The sequence below is a fragment of the Taudactylus pleione genome, unplaced genomic scaffold (assembly GCF_031769625.1).
Source record: "Taudactylus pleione unplaced genomic scaffold, aTauple2 ptg000977l, whole genome shotgun sequence".
Taxonomy (NCBI): domain Eukaryota; kingdom Metazoa; phylum Chordata; class Amphibia; order Anura; family Myobatrachidae; genus Taudactylus; species Taudactylus pleione.
This window is the reverse complement of record NW_028285378.1, coordinates 1,650,345-1,669,122: the sequence shown is the minus strand read 5'-3', so window position 1 is coordinate 1,669,122 and position 18,778 is coordinate 1,650,345. Positions and strand designations below refer to the sequence as shown.

The following is an 18,778-nucleotide window of genomic DNA, read 5'->3' as shown; positions in this document are numbered from 1 at the left end:
ACACCCACCATCTCCTACACTCTCCAGTAACCAAAGATGAAGTCTCTGCACTCATCCCATCAGGTCACCCTACAATCTGCCCCCTGGAGCCTGTTACTTCCCATCTTTACTGCTTCCTCTTCCTCACTGCATGCCTCCACCTCTATCTCACCTCTTCTACCTGGATGCACCATGAAGTGTATTAGAAATGTATTGGCCATATGTAGGCAGTTGCAGGGGGTGGGCTAATCAGATGCAGATGTAACGCAGTATGGGCGTGCCGCTGAAAGTGGTTGTGTACAGAGATGCCATACTCAGATGGACTGCATCTAGCACAGGGTTAAAGTTTCAATGGTGCGACTGATGGTGGCTTCTAAACATGCACAAAGCATGATTGCAGTGTCTCTATACACTGAGTGAGAGTCTCAGTCCTTGCATATTCGGACGCACAGATGTACACCAAGGAAGGGCATTGTAGCAGCATTAACATAAAGTCGCAGATGCAACTGCAGCAAAAGATGCAAGGCTGCAGCTGCCTCCAACTAAGAATCAGGCCCTATGAGGAGTGACCCCGCCCCCTTAACAGACCCTGTCCCCGTTGGGGCTGCTTCTCTATCCCAATCTGCCCCTGCAGAAGCTCATCTACTCAATAAAAAAACAAAACACATGATCCAGCTTGTCTTTCCAACTATCACCCAATTTCTCTCTTATGCTTTGACTCTAAACTACTTGAGTGACTTCTGTATAACAGTGTATCTTCTCCATTTCTCACTCCGCTCTCAATTCTCTGTAATCCGGCCCCAACATTCCATGGAGACTGTATTAACAAAAGTGATCAATTATCTGTTTACAGCAAAAGTGTAAAGGTAATATCTCTATACGCATTCTCCTGGACCTCTCTGCTGCTTACACACTTTAGACCAACCTCTTCGTTCGGCACACATTGGTACACCCTGACATTTACCCTAGTCAACGGGTATACTACTTACATTGGTACATGTTACTCCTACCTATATACGACTCCCATTGCTGCACAGTCATAGCTACCCTACTCCCAACAGTACATCATCACCTACCCTACTTCTCAACTATACTACTCACCATTACACCAACCCTACTTATATTGATACACTGTCACACCTACCCAACTTCCAACTATACTACTCCCACCAGTACAGTCACACCTACCCTATTCTCTTCTATACTACTCACAGTGGTACACCCTCACACCTACCCCACTCACAATGGCACACCCTCATACATACCCTACTCCCACCTATACTACTCATTTATACACCCTCATACCTACTTAAATCCCTGTGCTACTCACACTGGGATACTGTCACACCTACCCTACTCCCACTTATACTACCCATATTCGCTGCTCCTGGAAGACAACACTATAAATTCACATACGGCAAAACACCAGAGCAGCATTGCACTGGGAGGTTATCCTGCTTAAAAGTCGCATACTTAACAGCGAATATGTCGGCCGTGCAGTTTTTAATAGAATGAGACATTCTCACGATGAGACTAACTCTAGTTAAATGCTGACATACCCTCTAACAGCTTACTGTACAGTATCTTTTTGCTTGCAATGATGTTGCAGGCAACGGTCTTATTCAAAGAGCGAACTTCTCATACTGCACCTCCCTATGCAATAACCATGAGAATAATCAGGGCCATCAGAAAGGTAGGTGTGCAGCGCCTTAATGGTTGGCTTCTGTGGCTAAGTTGTATTGTTGACTGCTTAGCATAGTCTTAACCTGGGGTTCGATACCTGTTGAGGACAGGGGTATTGAAGAGTAATTTTGAATTTGATTTTGTTATCAATATTATATTACTGTGGTAATTTAGATTGCTCTGCAAGTGAACTATTGACATTGAATAAATAATGAAAACAAAGTCTATGCACTCTGATACACATCACTGTGAAATAGAATTACAGTAATTGAGTATAGTACGCAGAGAAAAATCGGAGGAAATAAACTGGGGTTCCCCTTATTTTCCTTTAATCAGCACCGGGCTGAACCAGCCAGGGAGATTACACTACAGCATAGAAACACACAGCGTGGGTTCCCCCTACCCTAATGTAAACCAGCCCCAAACTGGTCAGCCCACGGCTGTGAAAAATAAGAGTTATGGTAGACTTACCTTTGTTAACTCTTTTTCTTCGAGGTTCATAGGGTCCACAGGGATACCTTGGGGTATCTAGTTGGAGTAATCCATTGCACCAAACAGCTACAGCTTTCAAGCTCCCAGCATGCACAGGACCTCCTCCCTATATACCCCTTCCCCAGCTACAGGCATTCAGTTTGTCAACAAGCCTAACGGCAAGAGACGGACAGTGGAGAAGGAAGTAAAATGTATACAAGAAACACTCCCAAAAAATGAAGAGGGATTCAGTGACAAAAAAAGAAGAAGGAACAGATCCCAACTGAGGCCAGGCGCGTCAGGGTGGGTGCCCTGTGGACCCAATGAATCTCAAACAAAAAGAGTTAACAAAGGTAAGTCTACCATAACTCTTATTTTCTTCTTCAAGTTTACATAGGGACCACAGGGATACCATGGGGATGTCCTAAGAAGTTCCCTTAAGGGTGGGGACGCTGCTGAGCAGAGAGGAGCATAGAATTTGATGAAAGCGTGGACCGAAGACCAAGTCGCCGTCCTGCACAACTGTCCTGCAGAGGCGCCATGTCTAAACGCCCACGATGGTCCCACAGACCGAGTAGAATGTGTTGTCACCCTGTTCGAAACAAAGAGATTAGCCTGAGTATACACATGAGAAATAGTCATACGCAGCCACCGGGCCAGAGTCTGCTTGTTAGCTGGCCAGCCTCGCTTATGAAAACCATATAACACAAAAAATGTGTCTGATTTCCTGATGGAATTGGTACGATCCACGTAGTTACGCAAAGTTCGAACCATGGCGTTCTGCCCAAACGAGAATGTTCGCCACTTCCCTCATGGATGCCGAACTTCGTGTGCCTCCCTGACGGTTGATGTAGGCCACTGTGGTTGCATTGTCGGACTGAATCTGAACAGGCCTGCCGTGAAGGAGGTCTTGCGTCAGAATGAGCGCCCTGTGCACTGCACAAAGTTCTAAAATATTTAAGGGCATGGGCATGTGAGTTTCCTGAGCTGTCCAGAAAGGTGTGATGACCTGTCACCACGCCACATCCTGGCAAACTTGCATCCGTGGTGAGAAGTACCCAATCTGGGATCCATAAAGGGCGGCCCTTGTTTAAACGAGTCATCTGCAGCCACAATGCGAGGGAGAGCTGAACCTCTGGCGAGATGCGGATCGTTTGAGACCTTATCCGATGATACTGACCATACCAATGAAACAGAATCCATCTTTGCAGGGACCTGGAATGGAACTGAACATATGCCACCATGTCGAAGGTGGATACCATGGACTCCAGGACCTGTATTGCTGAGTGTGGGGCTGTGGACAGACCAAAGGGCAATGGTAATGTTGCTAACGAACAGCAAAACTCAGAAATCCCTGGTGGAATAGTGCAATAGGTACATGCAGATATGCATCCTGTATATCCAGGGAACCCTGAAATCCCCAGGTTCCATTGCCAGCATAATTGACCACAGGGTCTCCATACTGAACTTGGGCACATGGTTGAACCTGTTGAGAGATTTCCGGTTCAGAATAGAGCGATGAGACGAATTTAGTTTCTGAATCAAAAACAAATCTGAGTAATAACTCCTTCCCTGATAAATAAAGGAACTGGGATTATCCCTGCTGAACTAAGCAGGGCATGAATGGTCTACTAGCGGGAAAGGCCATAGATAGAACCTGATGAGGGACTTGTGCCAAAAACCTTCTGCAGATTTCACACCTAGAGGGGTATTCAATATGAAACGTTAACTTCACTGTCGAAGTTAACGTTTCATACCGGAGTTTTTACCTGCTCCCGCTTATCCCCGTATTCAATATAAAATTAACGAAAACGGGAAACTCTGAAGTTGGATTTGCGTAGTTGTAAAAACATGGGGGAACACTATGGGTACCCCCGTTTTAGCCTTTAATTGAAAGCCGGGGATTTAAATAGCCGCATCAGGTGCTTTTTCCCGACATTGAAAAAGTGTTGCAGAAGAGCACTTAGATTACTTTTTTCGTTTTTTTAAGTGGTCCCATCAAATTTGGGGTACATGAAAATGCGTACTAGCATATTTTTAAGTCCCTAAAGTAAATTTTTAAAAATTCTGCATTTGTGCACCTTCCGCTATAATTCTATTCTTCAAAACACCTGCTGCATACTTGTAGAATAGCCCTGAACCTTTTGGGGTGTCCCTATTTTTTTTTTTTAAACTTTTTTTGACACAGTTCTTTTTTAAATGTCATTCCCAGGGGTGCAGTCTATTTTTTTTAAGCCTGAACCCCTAAACCCCAATTCTGCACTTTTTTTCGACACCTATTCAATAGTGAAAAGTTATCCCCGTTTTTTATCAAAGACTTTTCAAGACTGCGATAAGTCTTTTGAAATTGAATAGGGTGTAAAAGTAAAACCTGCGATAATGACATCATACTTCCGATATTAACGCAAAAACGATGTTATCGCTCCCATATTGAATACCCCCTCCTAATGTACTCTCCCTGTGGGAGAGGGTAAAAAGACATTAGTCCATTTTGGAATCTGGAACAGTTTATCTGGAGTGTTCCATGCTTCCCTCATAAACTCAGTGAGCTATTTATATTGAGGTAATCTAGCCTAAATCACCTTCAGGTGTCCGAACACCAGGTTTATTAGGCTTTAGGAGCAGGTACTCAATCTTCTATAAAGAGGATTGAATTAACCGCCCCTGCTAGAGAGGAACATTCACTGATGAATTATGCTCCTCCTCAACTGAGATAGGCACAGAGGGAGAAAACCTGTGTATCCTCTGCCTCCTCAGATGACATATCAAAATCTGAAAGCAGGATGGACGGAGAGGATGGTGCAGTCAATTTATATGCATAAATGGCTAATTCGCCTGTAACCTCTACAGATAGATAGACGCTAAAAAAGATTCTGACCTGAGAGTACATAATTCTCCAACCAGGAAGGATGTACTGGAAGAGGAAACATAGCAGGCTGTAATCACTGTGGGAAAACCAAAGTGGAAGGCAGTTGTGGGGGCTGATAAGCAGTCCACTAACTGCGTCATAACCTGAGACCAGGAGGACCTTCAAGGTGACCCCTGAACATGTGCTGGCAAGGTGGACTGCTGTGGTGTCCATCCTGTATAAAAACCTGAGAGGGCTACTGTACAAGGTTTACATGAAACCAGCACAGGGATGACAATCTCCTGTTTACCCTTGTCCTGAGACATGGGAAATACTTGCAAATAACCTACAACAAGTGTAGAGTTAACAATGCAATGTGACCTCCTTCACAGACAAAAATAAATGTGAAGTACTCTCTAACCCCTATACACTAGGTAGTTGGGGGTTTAGAAAAAAACAGCAGAGTTTAGCATATGTCACATAAAATTATTGGTTATGGATTGAAAGATCTACAGTAAAAAGGTAGACAATGTCTAGATAGACACCAGATATTAGACAGGCAATAGGTCGACACACTAAAGGTCAACATGTAAGAAGGTCAACAGGTACAAATGGTCGACAGGGTCAATGAGTGCCTAACCCTAACCCTCCAGACGTCATGAGGTCTCTCCCATAGTGCACATGGAGAGAGCTGGAAGCTAGAGTTCAGAAGAGAATTCCAGCCTCCGGCTAACGAGGCGCTGCAGGGAAGGAGCCGGGCGCCCTCTGGTGATAACATCTCAGCGGGCGTCTGGCTTAGAGCCTCCCTGCGGCGCCGGGCTGGAGGTCACTGGCGCCGGGTGCAGCGGGTGCGCCGCTGCACCTGGCTCCAGTGACCTCCATTCCTGGGGGTAATGGACGAACAGCTGGGCATGCAATGATTCATATGCATGCTCAGCTGTCCGTCCATTACCCCCAGGAATTTCAGTTTTACCCCAAATGGGGTAATTTACCCCTGTTCCCCGACAACTGCCCTAGAGTATCAGTATAATTTTCACGGCACCCCTATGCCAAAAATTTCTTATTCAGAAATAAATCTAAAATTAAGTTAATTGTGCTTATCTGTCATCCTAATGTACAGTTATGGGTTTGTGGACAGGGTTGTGCTTCTGTTTGTACACATTTTTTTTGATTGGCAGCCACAAGCACTGGTATTGCCTATCGCACTGATCATAAATAATTGAATCTGGTCCCAGACCACCAACCCGAGGCAGCCCTGCAAGTGCCCTGAGGCACCCCAGAGTGCCACAGCACCCAGTTTGGGAACCACTGTATATATCAGCACTTAACTATAGTTAGAGTTCTCATCGTGATAATATCATTTTATTAAAGACTGCCCATGCGACATATTAGCAACCACGTTTTTTACTTTTACGCAGAAACCCTCTATCACTGCTGCTACGGTGATTTGTCGTACTATATATATATGCAGCCTTATAGCGGCTACATCCACAAGCAGCATGCCTGTCGCATCAGATGCGACCACAGCAGGCTGGTCTTTGCCTGACGGGGTAATGCTAAGAAAAGGTGCTGGTCTGCTCCTGTCTAAACCCCAGCGGCTGCTCTTCTCTGCAGCTGCCGGGGTAAATAAATGAAATAAGTAGCTCTGCCCTTGTGAATGCCCAATGGCTGTAGAGAGGAGCAGCCGTCTGGGTATGTAAAGTAATGAGCGCCCTCCCCTCCCCAATTTATAAATATAGCAGTAGGGATGGTCAACAAACAGTGATGGTTAACGTCCATCGATTGATAACTGCAGATGGTTTTTCCATCAATGGGGGAGAACCAATTGTTCTCTCCCATGAATGACACAGAGCCCGGCAATGATTTATAAAAATTTTTATTTCTTCAGTGCCAGTACATGGAGCATAGACCTGTCCCCTGACGCAACCTGCGATGCCCTGTCCCTGTCTGTGGTTGGTCCACCTTCCCTTGAGTGATAGAGGAGGGATGACCATCGGTGGGCGAAACCATTGTTGGTTCCCCGTCGATGGTTTCATACCATCAAGGTTAACCACCAATGGTACCATTGATGGTTAACCTACCAATGGCCATCCCTACATAGCAGTGCCTCTGTGTGCAGTGATTTTCCAATATATATGAACTGGGAAGAACGATTTTTGAGTAATCAAGATTAGTATCCATGGTTCAATTAATCTTTTTGACTATGGATAAGTAGTTTAAAGTTCAAGTTGATGCACAGTATAGCATAAAAATGCCTATTTTTATGGTATACACGTTGAGTCTTCCAAATACAAAATGCTTGAGACCAGGGTTATTTTGGATATCGGAATATTCTGTAATTTGGAATATTTGCATGCCATAATGAAATATATTAGGAATGGGACCCAAATCTAAACACATAATGCATTTATGTTTTATAGACCCCTTATACACACAGCCTGAAGGTAATTTTATACTATATTTTTAATAATTTTGTACCTTAAACAAAGTTTGTGTACATTAAGCCATCAAAAAGGAAAGGTTTCACTATCTCAGTCATGCTGAAAAAAAAAAATCTGTATTTCGGAATATTTGGATATGGGAGAAAATTGTGTTGGATAAGTGTTAAATAGATGTTATTGACCTAATTCAATCATAAAAAAACCTACAATTTCTGAGTGGCTTGTGGAAAAAATATTAGCCAGTTAAGTGGTTAAGCTGTGTATTGCATGCAGTAGATTCAGTCGCGTCTCACTGCATTATTTCAGAACATGACTAAGATGCCTGAATGATGCAACCTGAGCAACAACGAGGGAGGAAACATCTGTGGTTGCACTGGTACATCTTCACACATACCCAGCCCTGTAATGGGGTGCCACTGCGCCCTGTGCTGCACCTGCCCCCTGAACGGCGCTCAAAGCATCATAACTAAGCGCCCAAGGGTTGCGCCTTCTCTGGAGCACTTGCATGCTGCTAGTCCTACAGATGCTCTGAGCGGCAGAAGACATTCCCCTGGCACTGTGGAAGACGACAATGTCTCTCTCAACATAGTGGGGGAGCAGTGAGCCGAAGAAGGGTGCTGGTTGCAGCTTAGGGTTAGCACGGATGGTACCGCCCCCAGGGAATCCCACCCTATGCGACGGCACCGGACGGACGGCTCTTCGTACAGCCCTGCACATACCCTACTCCAATCGGTACAGCCACCCGGTACTTCCGTATCTTTGCGGCCCCCTGCTGGATGTGTGTTGAAGATACGGAAGTAGCGTAAACTTCAGGAAATACTATTCGAACCCTTGCGGGGTCGCTGCGCACGCCGCGCTGCAGGCACAGTGGCTCGCTTCGCTCGCCACATGGATTTATTCCCCCTCCATGCCAACTTGGATGGTAGGGAATGACATTGGATGGTAGGGAATGACGTTTGACACAAGCTTATAAGCCAGTGTCCAACGTCATTCCCTACCATCCAAGTGGGCATGGAGGGGGAATAAATCCATGATGAGTGCAGCGAGCCCGCAAAGGTCCGAATAGTATTTCCTGAAGTTTACGCTACTTACGTATCTTCACTGAATAGCGAAGATACGCAAGTAGCGTAACCAGGGGACGCAAAGATACAGAAGTACCAACCTCACACCTACCTTACTCCCCCCACCTATACTGCAACACCTTTACACATACCCTACTTCTACTACTAAACTTTGAAAACTGCCCTTTCCCATTAGAGTGTAAACTCTTTTACAAGCTAGGCTCTCTATAGCCTTTATTTTAATGCCTGCATTTATTTTGCCTATCTTGTATATCCCAACGACAATAAAAATAATATTATACAGTATATAAGCCTTTTATATACCTCTCTGAAAGCTACTGCCTTGTCTTATAAGACATGTAAAGCTCCCTTTTCCCTGCAGCGTTATTCAGTCTGGTGAGCACAGGAATAATATTTTTCCGCTTCTATCAATGCCATATCTCAAATATGTATACTTTTGTTTATTCTTTTTAAATACAGATTTGTGAATGGTATTAGAAGGGCATTAACAAATATTTTATGCGCAGTGGTCATTTAATATGCTGTATGGGGAGATCAAACCCAGTTGTCTTGTACTTCTCAAATGTACAAATGCAGAATTAACAGTATGTAGCTGGGCGGGGGGGGGGGGGGGGGGGGGGGGCGCAACCGCCCGGCTCCCTCATTTTCTGGCAAATTACTGATTGATAAAAGTGAATATGACCTAGAGGCTGGGTAGGCGCAGACCTTCACACACACGCGGGTTTCACCTAATAATTGTACAGTACCTGCAACAGACTTTCTACTGCATGAAAACCGCGGATTAGATTGAGTCCTGCACACAGCAGACTGAGAAAACAGGAGATAATACCAGTCAAGGTCAATGGTTCCAGACGCTGGTGAGGGGCTGCTGAAAGAAAGAGACAGGACCAGTTACATGGATGAGATGTCTTTGAGGGCAGCTGCAGACCTGTGTTTGGTGACACAGAGAACTTGTGTCAGAAATGCTGCTTGCACATAATAGATAATGAGAGGTAGTGAGAAGGAGAGAAAAGAGGCACAATACAATCTATAAAAGGCTGGCCACATGAGGAGAAGGGAAGTGAGGCAGAAGAAGCTCCTTTGTTTAAATCACTGGACTGGAAAGAGTGTAATAATGGGGTTAATGAGCTGTTTACAGAGCACAGGGGAGAAACACAAATCATCTCATGAAGTGGCCTTACTTACAGCATGGCAAGCAACAACAGTCTGTTATTCACCTGCTCTTGGTGAGGATAGGGAGAAGGGGCTACTATCATAACCTGCTCTTGGTGAGGATAGGGAGAGGGGGCTACTATCCTAACCTGCTCTTGGTGAGGATAGGGAGAAGGGGCTACTATCATAACCTGCTCTTGGTGAGGATAGGGAGAGGGGGCTACTATCCTAACCTGCTCTTGGTGAGGATAGGAAGAGGGGGCTACTATCCTAACCTGCTCTTGGTGAGGATAGGGAGAGGGGGCTACTATCCTAACCTGCTCTTGGTGAGGATAGGGAGAAGGGGCTACTATCCTAACCTGCTCTTGGTGAGGATAGGGAGAAGGGGCTACTATCCGAAAATGTTCATATTTTGCTCTATGCGACTGTTAGATCGTCCAACATTTGAAAAGCAAAGTTGGCACAACCTAAATCACGCTTCATATCTATACAAGCTACTCCCACAATCTACCCACACCATCATTTAAAAAACAAACTTCTACATCCTTACAGGTCACATGAATTTTAATGTCTGAATCTCAGGGCTATAGGAGGGTATGCATTATAATGTCTGAACCTCAGGGCTATAGGGAGGGTATGCATTATAATGTCTGAACCTCAGGGCTATAGGGAGGTATGCATTATAATGTCTGAACCTCAGGGCTATAGGGAGGGTATGCATTATAATGTCTGAACCTCAGGGCTATAGGGAGGTATGCATTTTAATGTCTGAACCTCAGGGCTATAGGGAGGTATGCATTTTAATGTCTGAACCTCAGGGCTATAGGGAGGTATACATTTTAATGTCTGAACCTCAGGGCTATAGGGAGGTATGCATTTTAATGTCTGAACCTCAGGGCTATAGGGAGGTATGCATTTTAATATCTGAACCTCAGGGCTATAGGGAGGTATACATTTTAATGTCTGAACCTCAGGGCTATAGGGAGGTATACATTTTAATGTCTGAACCTCAGGGCTATAGCGAGGTATACATTTTAATGTCTGAACCTCAGGGCTTTAGTGAGGTATGCATTTTAATGTCTGAACCTCAGGGCTTTAGTGAGGTATGCATTTTAATGTCTGAACCTCAGGGCTATAGCGAGGTATACATTTTAATGTCTGAACCTCAGGGCTTTAGTGAGGTATGCATTTTAATGTCTGAACCTCAGGGCTTTAGTGAGGTATGCATTTTAATGTCTGAACCTCAGGGCTATAGCGAGGTATACATTTTAATGTCTGAACCTCAGGGCTTTAGTGAGGTATGCATTTTAATGTCTGAACCTCAGGGCTTTAGTGAGGTATGCATTTTAATGTCTGAACCTCAGGGCTATAGGGAGGTATGCATTTTTAGGAGCGAACTCTATCATTCCCTCATGTGGTGAGAAAGGGGGGAGTCTCATTCCACCACCTCCACCTAATCTGATAGCAAAGTTAAACATTAAATTATCTTGCCATACAAATAGATGAAGAAACAAAATCTCTGCAAAACCAACCCGCATTTCAGGGCCAAGTACTCCTTACCTATGCCCTTATAGGCTGGGCCTTTTTGATGGCTGACGCCATTCTCCAAGCCAAGCTCTTGCAGAGAAATCTGGTATGGGGGCCGCAGGCGGATTTCAGTCTGCATGTCAGCAAGGTTCATCTTTGTAGAAAGTGACCGCGGGTTATTGAATCTCTGCTTCGTTTTCTGTATGAAATTATCTGTTGGACAAGATTAAATATATCTGTAATAAAGTTTCCTTTCCTTAGATTACGCCCACTTGTTCTGGCGGTTCCTGCCGTAATTTATCTCTGCTGTATTCTGTCACACCGTTCCGGTCTGTGCGCTGTTTATCATGTAACCATCTTCCTGCGGCAGACAGTAATTTACCTTCCACTAAATGCCTTACTTATCTGCAAGCATCCTCTATAATTTGCAGCGGCTTGTTACTAGCCACTATATTTATTAGACTTACTACGCTGTCTGTTACCTATAAAGAAAGTAGTAATGCACCGTTTGGGCACTCATCCATTGTACAATGTGTCATCGTATAGCTGGTAAATCACCTCACAAGCATTTTATCTATGCTGCTGAATTTCTGCAAGACTGGAGGGAAAAGCAGATGTTGAGTTTGTGGTGTATACAAAGAAGTTTGGAAATGAACACAGCCGTTACTGGGTCATTATACACAGGAGAGCACTTAGCTCTACAACACCATATTTAACCCTCAGTATATGCCCAATCATTGAATTACTTTGAATGGAAGTGTTATATACAAATTATAGTTTGTGTGTACTAAATAAGGCTCAATTCAGCTTAATCTCAGCATTATAGCAGAAGGATATTGAACATGAAACATAAAGCAATTAATTTACCAGTTTAGTTGGAGTGCACAGATTTTATTGAAGTTCTGGAGCGTCTTACAGTATCAATATCTTCTATAATACTTACAAATGAGAACATCTGTTTGTTTGTCTGATTATAATAAACTCTGCAACCACTGAACAGATTGTGATGCGGTTTTCACCATTGTGTAGGTGTTTTTCCCAGGCAGGATTTAGGCTAAGAATGATCACAATCGGTCGCCAGAGGGCTGTGGATGGAGCTCCACGGGGAAGGGTCCCCCCTGCACTATTCTCAGCAAGTCTAAATTATTTTTCAGCCCTATGCTCCGAATAGGAGCTTTTGCTATGAGCAATGAGAGGAGTCCGGAGCCTGCAGTAAAGAGGGTAGCTGCCACCTGAGGAGAACCATTACTGAGCTGGTGTACCTGCTGGTCAGGGATCCGTTATGTGCGGTGAACGGTGGAGCTCCCTGTCATCTGGGGAGGCTGCAGCATTTTCCTCAGTGACGAGAATACTGGAGAGCAGTCACTGAAGAGAACAGAGGGGCTGGCTTAGTACAAGTCCCTAGAGGTGGTTCCTGTGCAGGAGACGAAGCTCGGTACAAGGCAGCTGGTGTCCAAGTGGCAGAGATCACCAGAGTGCAGCCCGCTGAGGGAGGGAGTTGGCTGGCTAGGGAGAGACAGTTTTACCAACTTCCACCTAAGCGGTGCGGGGAAATGCAGCTAGTTTACTATTAAAAATACTTATTTGGTCAGTTTTGCTGGTGTCTGTGTGAAAAGAACATGCATTCATTGGGTACAGTATGATCGCGCAAGCTGAATTGAAGGAGGAAAAGAGGGCCAGGGAATGTAACAGACCAGTCTTATTCTCTGCCCTACAGAGCATGCGTCCTAACTCAGGGCAGCCATCAGGGACAGAGGTAGTTCCACTAATATCCAAAAAGCGTAGACAATAGGGAAGAATTGTTTTTCTAATAACTACAGAGAAAAACACAATGGGCGGAATTCAATTGATTCCAGCCCCTATCGCGCCCGACGGAGCTATTCAATTCTTGCTCCTGTCGGGCGTGATCAGCTGACAGCGCTACATTTCAGCTCGCAGCCCCAGGGGGATGAGAGCTGAAATGTGCAAAAAGTGACCTGTTTGGGCGCCCAAACATCACTTTACGCGGTCGCGCCCAGCACTTTGGTCGGGTTTAGCTGCTTTACGCGGCTAAACCTGACCTCTATGGGCGCGAGCAGCGCGAAAAATGACAGCAATTGAATAGCGGCCCGCGATCTCCTGTCACTTTAGACGGGAGATCCGGACCGCGTAATCAATTGAATTCCGCCCATTATGTCTATTAGAGATACAAAAACAAAACACACTTTCCTTAGAATTAATTAAACAGGTACCAGGGAAATGGGCTGTCATTCCAACATAAGATACCACTTAATGAAATGGAACATTTACTGGGATGGTTCATAGCTCCAGATGAGCACAATAAGATTGTGTTCCCTATGTCCAAGAGCTGTAGTCTTCATGGGAATGGGCAGTCAGTAACAAGAGATTACACCTTTCAATAAGAACAAAAAGAACACAAGAGATAAGGCGGTTGTTGGAGATAGAGCTCTGCGGGTAAGTACTAGCTCAATAAAATGTCTTTTAATATAGTAACAAGCACAGATGCAGTAAAGTAAAGATGGCACAATTTTTGCATGCCATGGTCATGAAAGAAGTGGTCAATTACTTACCAAACTCAATGAAGGAGTATGGCCTGATGGCTGTGTTGATATGAACCATCTCGTAAGTTGTGATAAACTCTTTCTGCAGCTCATCCAGGAAGCAGAAGGCCAGGACACTTGGGTAACTCTCGGAACATAACATCATGTAGCTGACACCCAGGGAACTGATAATACTGTAAGACAACCAAGGCACCAGCTGCCATGTCAGTAAATAAACAACAGATCACTAACTGGACGCAGTAACATCGTATTCCGTAAAATTCAGCTCAACTAAGTAGCTGCCACAACTTTCCATCTTTTTCCCCATAAAAAGCAAACCTGCTATGGCATTATTAATTATAAAACACAAGTTCATTACAATATGTAAGAAAAAACTATTTCTATCACAAATAGACATGAAAAAGTTTGAGGAGCTGGAGAGCAGAGGATAACGAGCTAAAGTGATCATGGTGGAAGTATTTTTTCCTGTGTAGAGCCAACTTTACATAGTGTTAATTAAAATAAAATTTTAATAAATGTTACAATGAGCATTTTATATTAGCGCAATGTGTTTTATGCTGGGTACACACTAGACGCTGTGTACCTGGACGATATGGCAGCCAACGGGCCGACATATTGTATCCGTGGTACACATCAGAACGATGTAATAAAGGACGGAACGATCCATTGTTCCGTCCTTCATTACCTTGCACAGCGTTGCATGTGATATCGTCCGGTTAGCCGTGCAGAATGGCTGACCGGAAGATATCACTAACGATCGCGAAAGCATGCAGATTGGCCTTACACACTAAGGCTGGGTACACCCTAGACAATGTGTACCCAGCCCGACGTCTGCAGCGATGGGACTTGGTGGGGAAGCCAGCATCGGCAAGTGCACACACACTTGCCGCTGCGGGCAGCAACGTAGCGACGGCCACGCTGCATTCTGTAGCATGGCCCTCGCTAACGACATCCCCCATCGGCCCTGCATTTAAGGCCAATGGAGGATGCTGCTGATAACCCGTGGGAACGCACATCATCAGCGACATAGTGGGTACACACTAGACAATGTGCCCGACATGTTGCTCCATTTCGCCGGATCTGACAACATCTGGTCTAGTGTGTAACCAGCATTAGTGATCCATCCAATATATCGTTCCAATTCTGCCGAAAACTACACATTGGGCCGATATCACTCCAGTGTGTACCAGAGTTAAAAGTAAATACTTAATGACCGAACAGTGTTCTGACCTCTGCCGCGCTCGTCTTAATATAATAAACGGATAATAAGCACAGATCGTTGGCAGGCAGCACACCACATGCTAAGAAACCCACACATGTAGGCCTTATGGTTTCATGGACTTTTATGACTACTAATGCATTTGTTTCTAACAGACAATTAGGTATACGCTAACAAGATTATAAAGTATAAGGCTGTGACAAGAGTACTGCAGATTTAAACTGCTGAAACTGCACTGATGATTGCTTCCTATATTAGCTCTTTCGCACACAACACTTTCAGCTTTGTAAACTGTTATCTGGATTTGTAGAGGGCAATTTCATGCAGAAACAAGGATTAGGTTTATCTGACAAATATAATGAAAGATTGGTATGCATGCATACATGAAAAATACCAGTCACTAATTCATAATGAGCAGCGGAGAGGGATAATTAGATATGAGAGATGGGATTAAAATACAATATTACATTTGTTCAGTTGGATTGTATACCCATGAGATGGCTGTATTCCCTCTCGCACAGTGGCAGAATCACACTCCGGCCTGGCCAAACATATGGCAAAAAATGCAATATTGTCCGACTGTTGGGTACTTATCCAAGGACATAGGATCTGCTTGTGCTCAGATGATGTCATGAAAAGGTCCATGGTGCATATATTCCAAGCACATTTATGTCTGCAAATGATCTTAATGAGTTACAAAAAGGGGATTTTTAGGTACTTACCGTTTAATCCTTTTCTCTGAATCAGGCTGGGGGGTTGTAGATGGGACTGCAGGAGCTGGCACTTAAATTAAAACTAAACTGTAACTTTAAACCCTGGGCCCCTCCCATCTGCAACCCCAGCATGCCAGTCCAACTTTAAATGTGCCCGGTAAGGAGCAGCAGTAACCCAGTGAAACTGTTATTACAAAAAAAACAGTAGGGACCAAAATGGTCAAGAACAAAACACCACACGTCTGAGTGAGGGAGGGAATGCAGTGTCCCCCAGCCTGATTCAGAGAAAAAGATTCAACGGTAAGTAACCATAAATCTCCATTCGTCAAGGCTGGGAGACACTGGAACATGGGGCGTACAAGAACCGCCCCCAGGGGAGGGAACGCTCAGGCTGCCTGACCAGAAAACTGTATGCCCAAAGCGGGTATCGCCAGAGGCAAAAACATGAAACTGTAGAAACGAGCGAACGTGTGGACGAAGGACCGGATGGCTGCATAGCAGACTTGTTCAGATGAGGCCCCATGTCGCGCCGACCAGGAGGCCGCCACCGCCAAGTAGAATGCAGAGCAGACAACCAGCGCCGAACATTTGTTCTAAAAATATTTTGAATAGAATGAGCAGACACCCTGCCTGGTGTTGGTCTCACCGCACCAGAATAGTCTTGAGTGATGACGGACTGGATCCAACGTACAATGGTCTGCTTCGTAGCCGGCCAACTACGTTTCTGAGCATCGTAAAGAACCAGTAGGGAATCCGTACGACAGACGTAAGAAGTTCTGTTCATGTAGATCTGCAGGGCCCGGATGATATCCAACAGGGCCAGATCGTCTCAAGAAGTCACTGATGAAGGAAACACAGGAAAGACAATTTCCTGGTTTAAGTGGAAGGCTGAAACAACCTTCGGGAATGAAGGAACTGTGCGGAGAACCGCCCTATCATCATGGAATATGAGAGATGGCAGCTTGCAAGACACAGCACCCAACTCGGAAACCCGCCGAGCCGAGACAAAGGCTATAAGGAAAACCAATTTCCAAGTAACAAATTTAAGGTCCACTAAATCCAATGGCTCAAAGGGGCCTACTTGAGAGCTGAGAGGCCAAGATCCCATTGAGCTACCGGTGGTTGAACCTGCAACACCCCCTGTAAAAAGGGCCAACCCTCTGGAAGAAAGGCCAGACACCGCTGAAAATAGACATAGCATGAATTTGCACTTTCAAGGAGCGAATCTGCAAATCGGCCTCCAAACATCCCTGAAGAATGGCCAAGAACCAAGGAAGGCGAAACCTGGAAGTGTGAATCACAAGCTTTTCACACCACAAGATGTAGATCTTCCAGACCCTGTAGTAATTGCGCAACGAAACCTGTTTCTGGGCCCGCAACATAGTACAAACAACCAACAGAGAAAAATCCTTTGCCTTCAAGTGCCCGGCCTCAAAAGCTAGGCCGATAAAACTGACCAAGGAAGGCCCTTGTGCAGAAATGGGCCCTGTAGAAGCAGATCCAAAGTAGAAGAAGCTAAGCGAAGACCTACCACCAGTTTGAGGAAGGCGGCGTACCATGACCTGCGCAGCTGGTCCGGAACCACTAGGATCACAGGTACCCCTTTGCTTTTTCATCCGCTTGAGTACCCAAGGTAATTTGGGAATCAGGGGGGGAGAGATACGCTAGACGGAAGCTCCACAGAACATTCATGGCATTCACCGTAAAACCAGTGGGTCTCTGGACCTCGCACAAAACCGGGGTACCTTGAAGTTGTGACGAGATGCCATGAGGTCCACTTTTGGAAGACCCCACTTCTGAAACAATTGTTTTAAGACCTCTGGATGGAAAAACCACTCACCCAAGAGAATGGTGGTTCTGCTAAGGAAGTCAGTCTCACAATTGTCCATGCCTGGTATAAACACCGCAGAGATCACTGGAACAAAGGCTTCTGCCCAAGAAAGAATGCAGGACGCCTCCACCATTGCTCCCGTGGCTCTTGGTGCCACTCTGATGATTCACATATGCCACAGCCATGGCGCTGTACAACTGAGGCCCTGATTCAGAGCCGGACGCTCTTTGTGAGCGCTTGCTCTGAGTCAGAGTGTTCCCCCCCCCGCCTCCAGGCCGCTCGCTAAGCTGTGGGTGACCCACAGCTTAAGCGGGTGGCAATGGCGATGGTCGCGATTATTGTGACCATCGGGCTTGCGACGAGACCCTTGTGGTAGGGTCTCGTCCACCGCAAGCCTCAGTTCATTACTGACATCACTGGTGATGTCAGTAGGGCCGCCCACAAACGGCAGGCGTTCATTCAGGAACGCCTCCGTTTGTCCAGTCACCCCCCCCCTGCACACCTACAAAACGGGGCGAGCTGTCAATCACAATCGACAGCCGCCCCGTCTTGTAGTGAGTCCCGCAGCAAGTGAAAATTCACTCGCTACGGGGCTCACACGTGCGCACTGCCCAGCCATCGACTCGCTTGTGAGCACTGTGTGCTCGCGAGCGGGTCTGAATCAGGCCCTGAATCCGCACTGTCCGGCTGGGGCAGACTGGGCCCCTAGCAGAGCTAGATAGGTGACTCGGAGTTCGAGCACATTGATCGGTAGGGCCGTGTCCGAAGACGACCAAATACTCTGGAGTCGAAGGCTTAACACCACGGCAGCCCAAACGAGGAGACACATCTGTGGTCACAATGACCCAAGCTGGGGTGACCAAGGATCATTCCAGGAGCAGATGATCGGAAACCAGCCACCACTGAAGGGTGTGATGCGTGATAACTTACAGAACCAGAAGCTGGGTTAAGAAATGTGCGCCCCGACCAATTCTGGAGAATTTCCCACGAGTGGAACCAGGCATACTGAATGGTCTCGAAGGTGGAGTCCATCGTACCCAACAGCTTCATGGACGGGCGAGGCACCCACAGTACCGTTGTGACCAAATTCTGGAGAATCCCTTTTAATTTGTTTACTACAGTTATCACAAATCATTTGATCACTATTGACATGTGGCAGTATTTCAACCATCCATGATAGCACCTTCCTTAATTGATTTCTACTTCTGCTTTGTCCTTTAATATCAAATAGGTTGCAGCACTGAGTCTTAATGTCATACTTGCCTACTTTT

General features: G+C 45.5%; 1 protein-coding gene across 3 annotated transcripts in view; it reads right to left on the bottom strand.

Annotated features, from left to right (window-relative positions):
• SEC22A (SEC22 homolog A, vesicle trafficking protein) overlaps positions 1 to 18,778 on the bottom strand; it is a 53,379-nt gene that overhangs the window by 3,702 nt on the left and 30,899 nt on the right. For 2 of the 3 annotated variants that reach the window (XM_088460733.1, XM_088460732.1), the window contains 3 exons: positions 13,754 to 13,917; positions 11,217 to 11,396; positions 9,251 to 9,372 (listed from right to left, as the gene is read on the bottom strand). In XM_088460733.1, coding sequence (XP_088316859.1) covers positions 9,251 to 9,372; positions 11,217 to 11,396; positions 13,754 to 13,917 — 466 coding nt within the window. The remainder of the gene's footprint in view (positions 1 to 9,250; positions 9,373 to 11,216; positions 11,397 to 13,753; positions 13,918 to 18,778) is intronic. The other variant, XM_088460734.1, reaches the window with a different exon arrangement.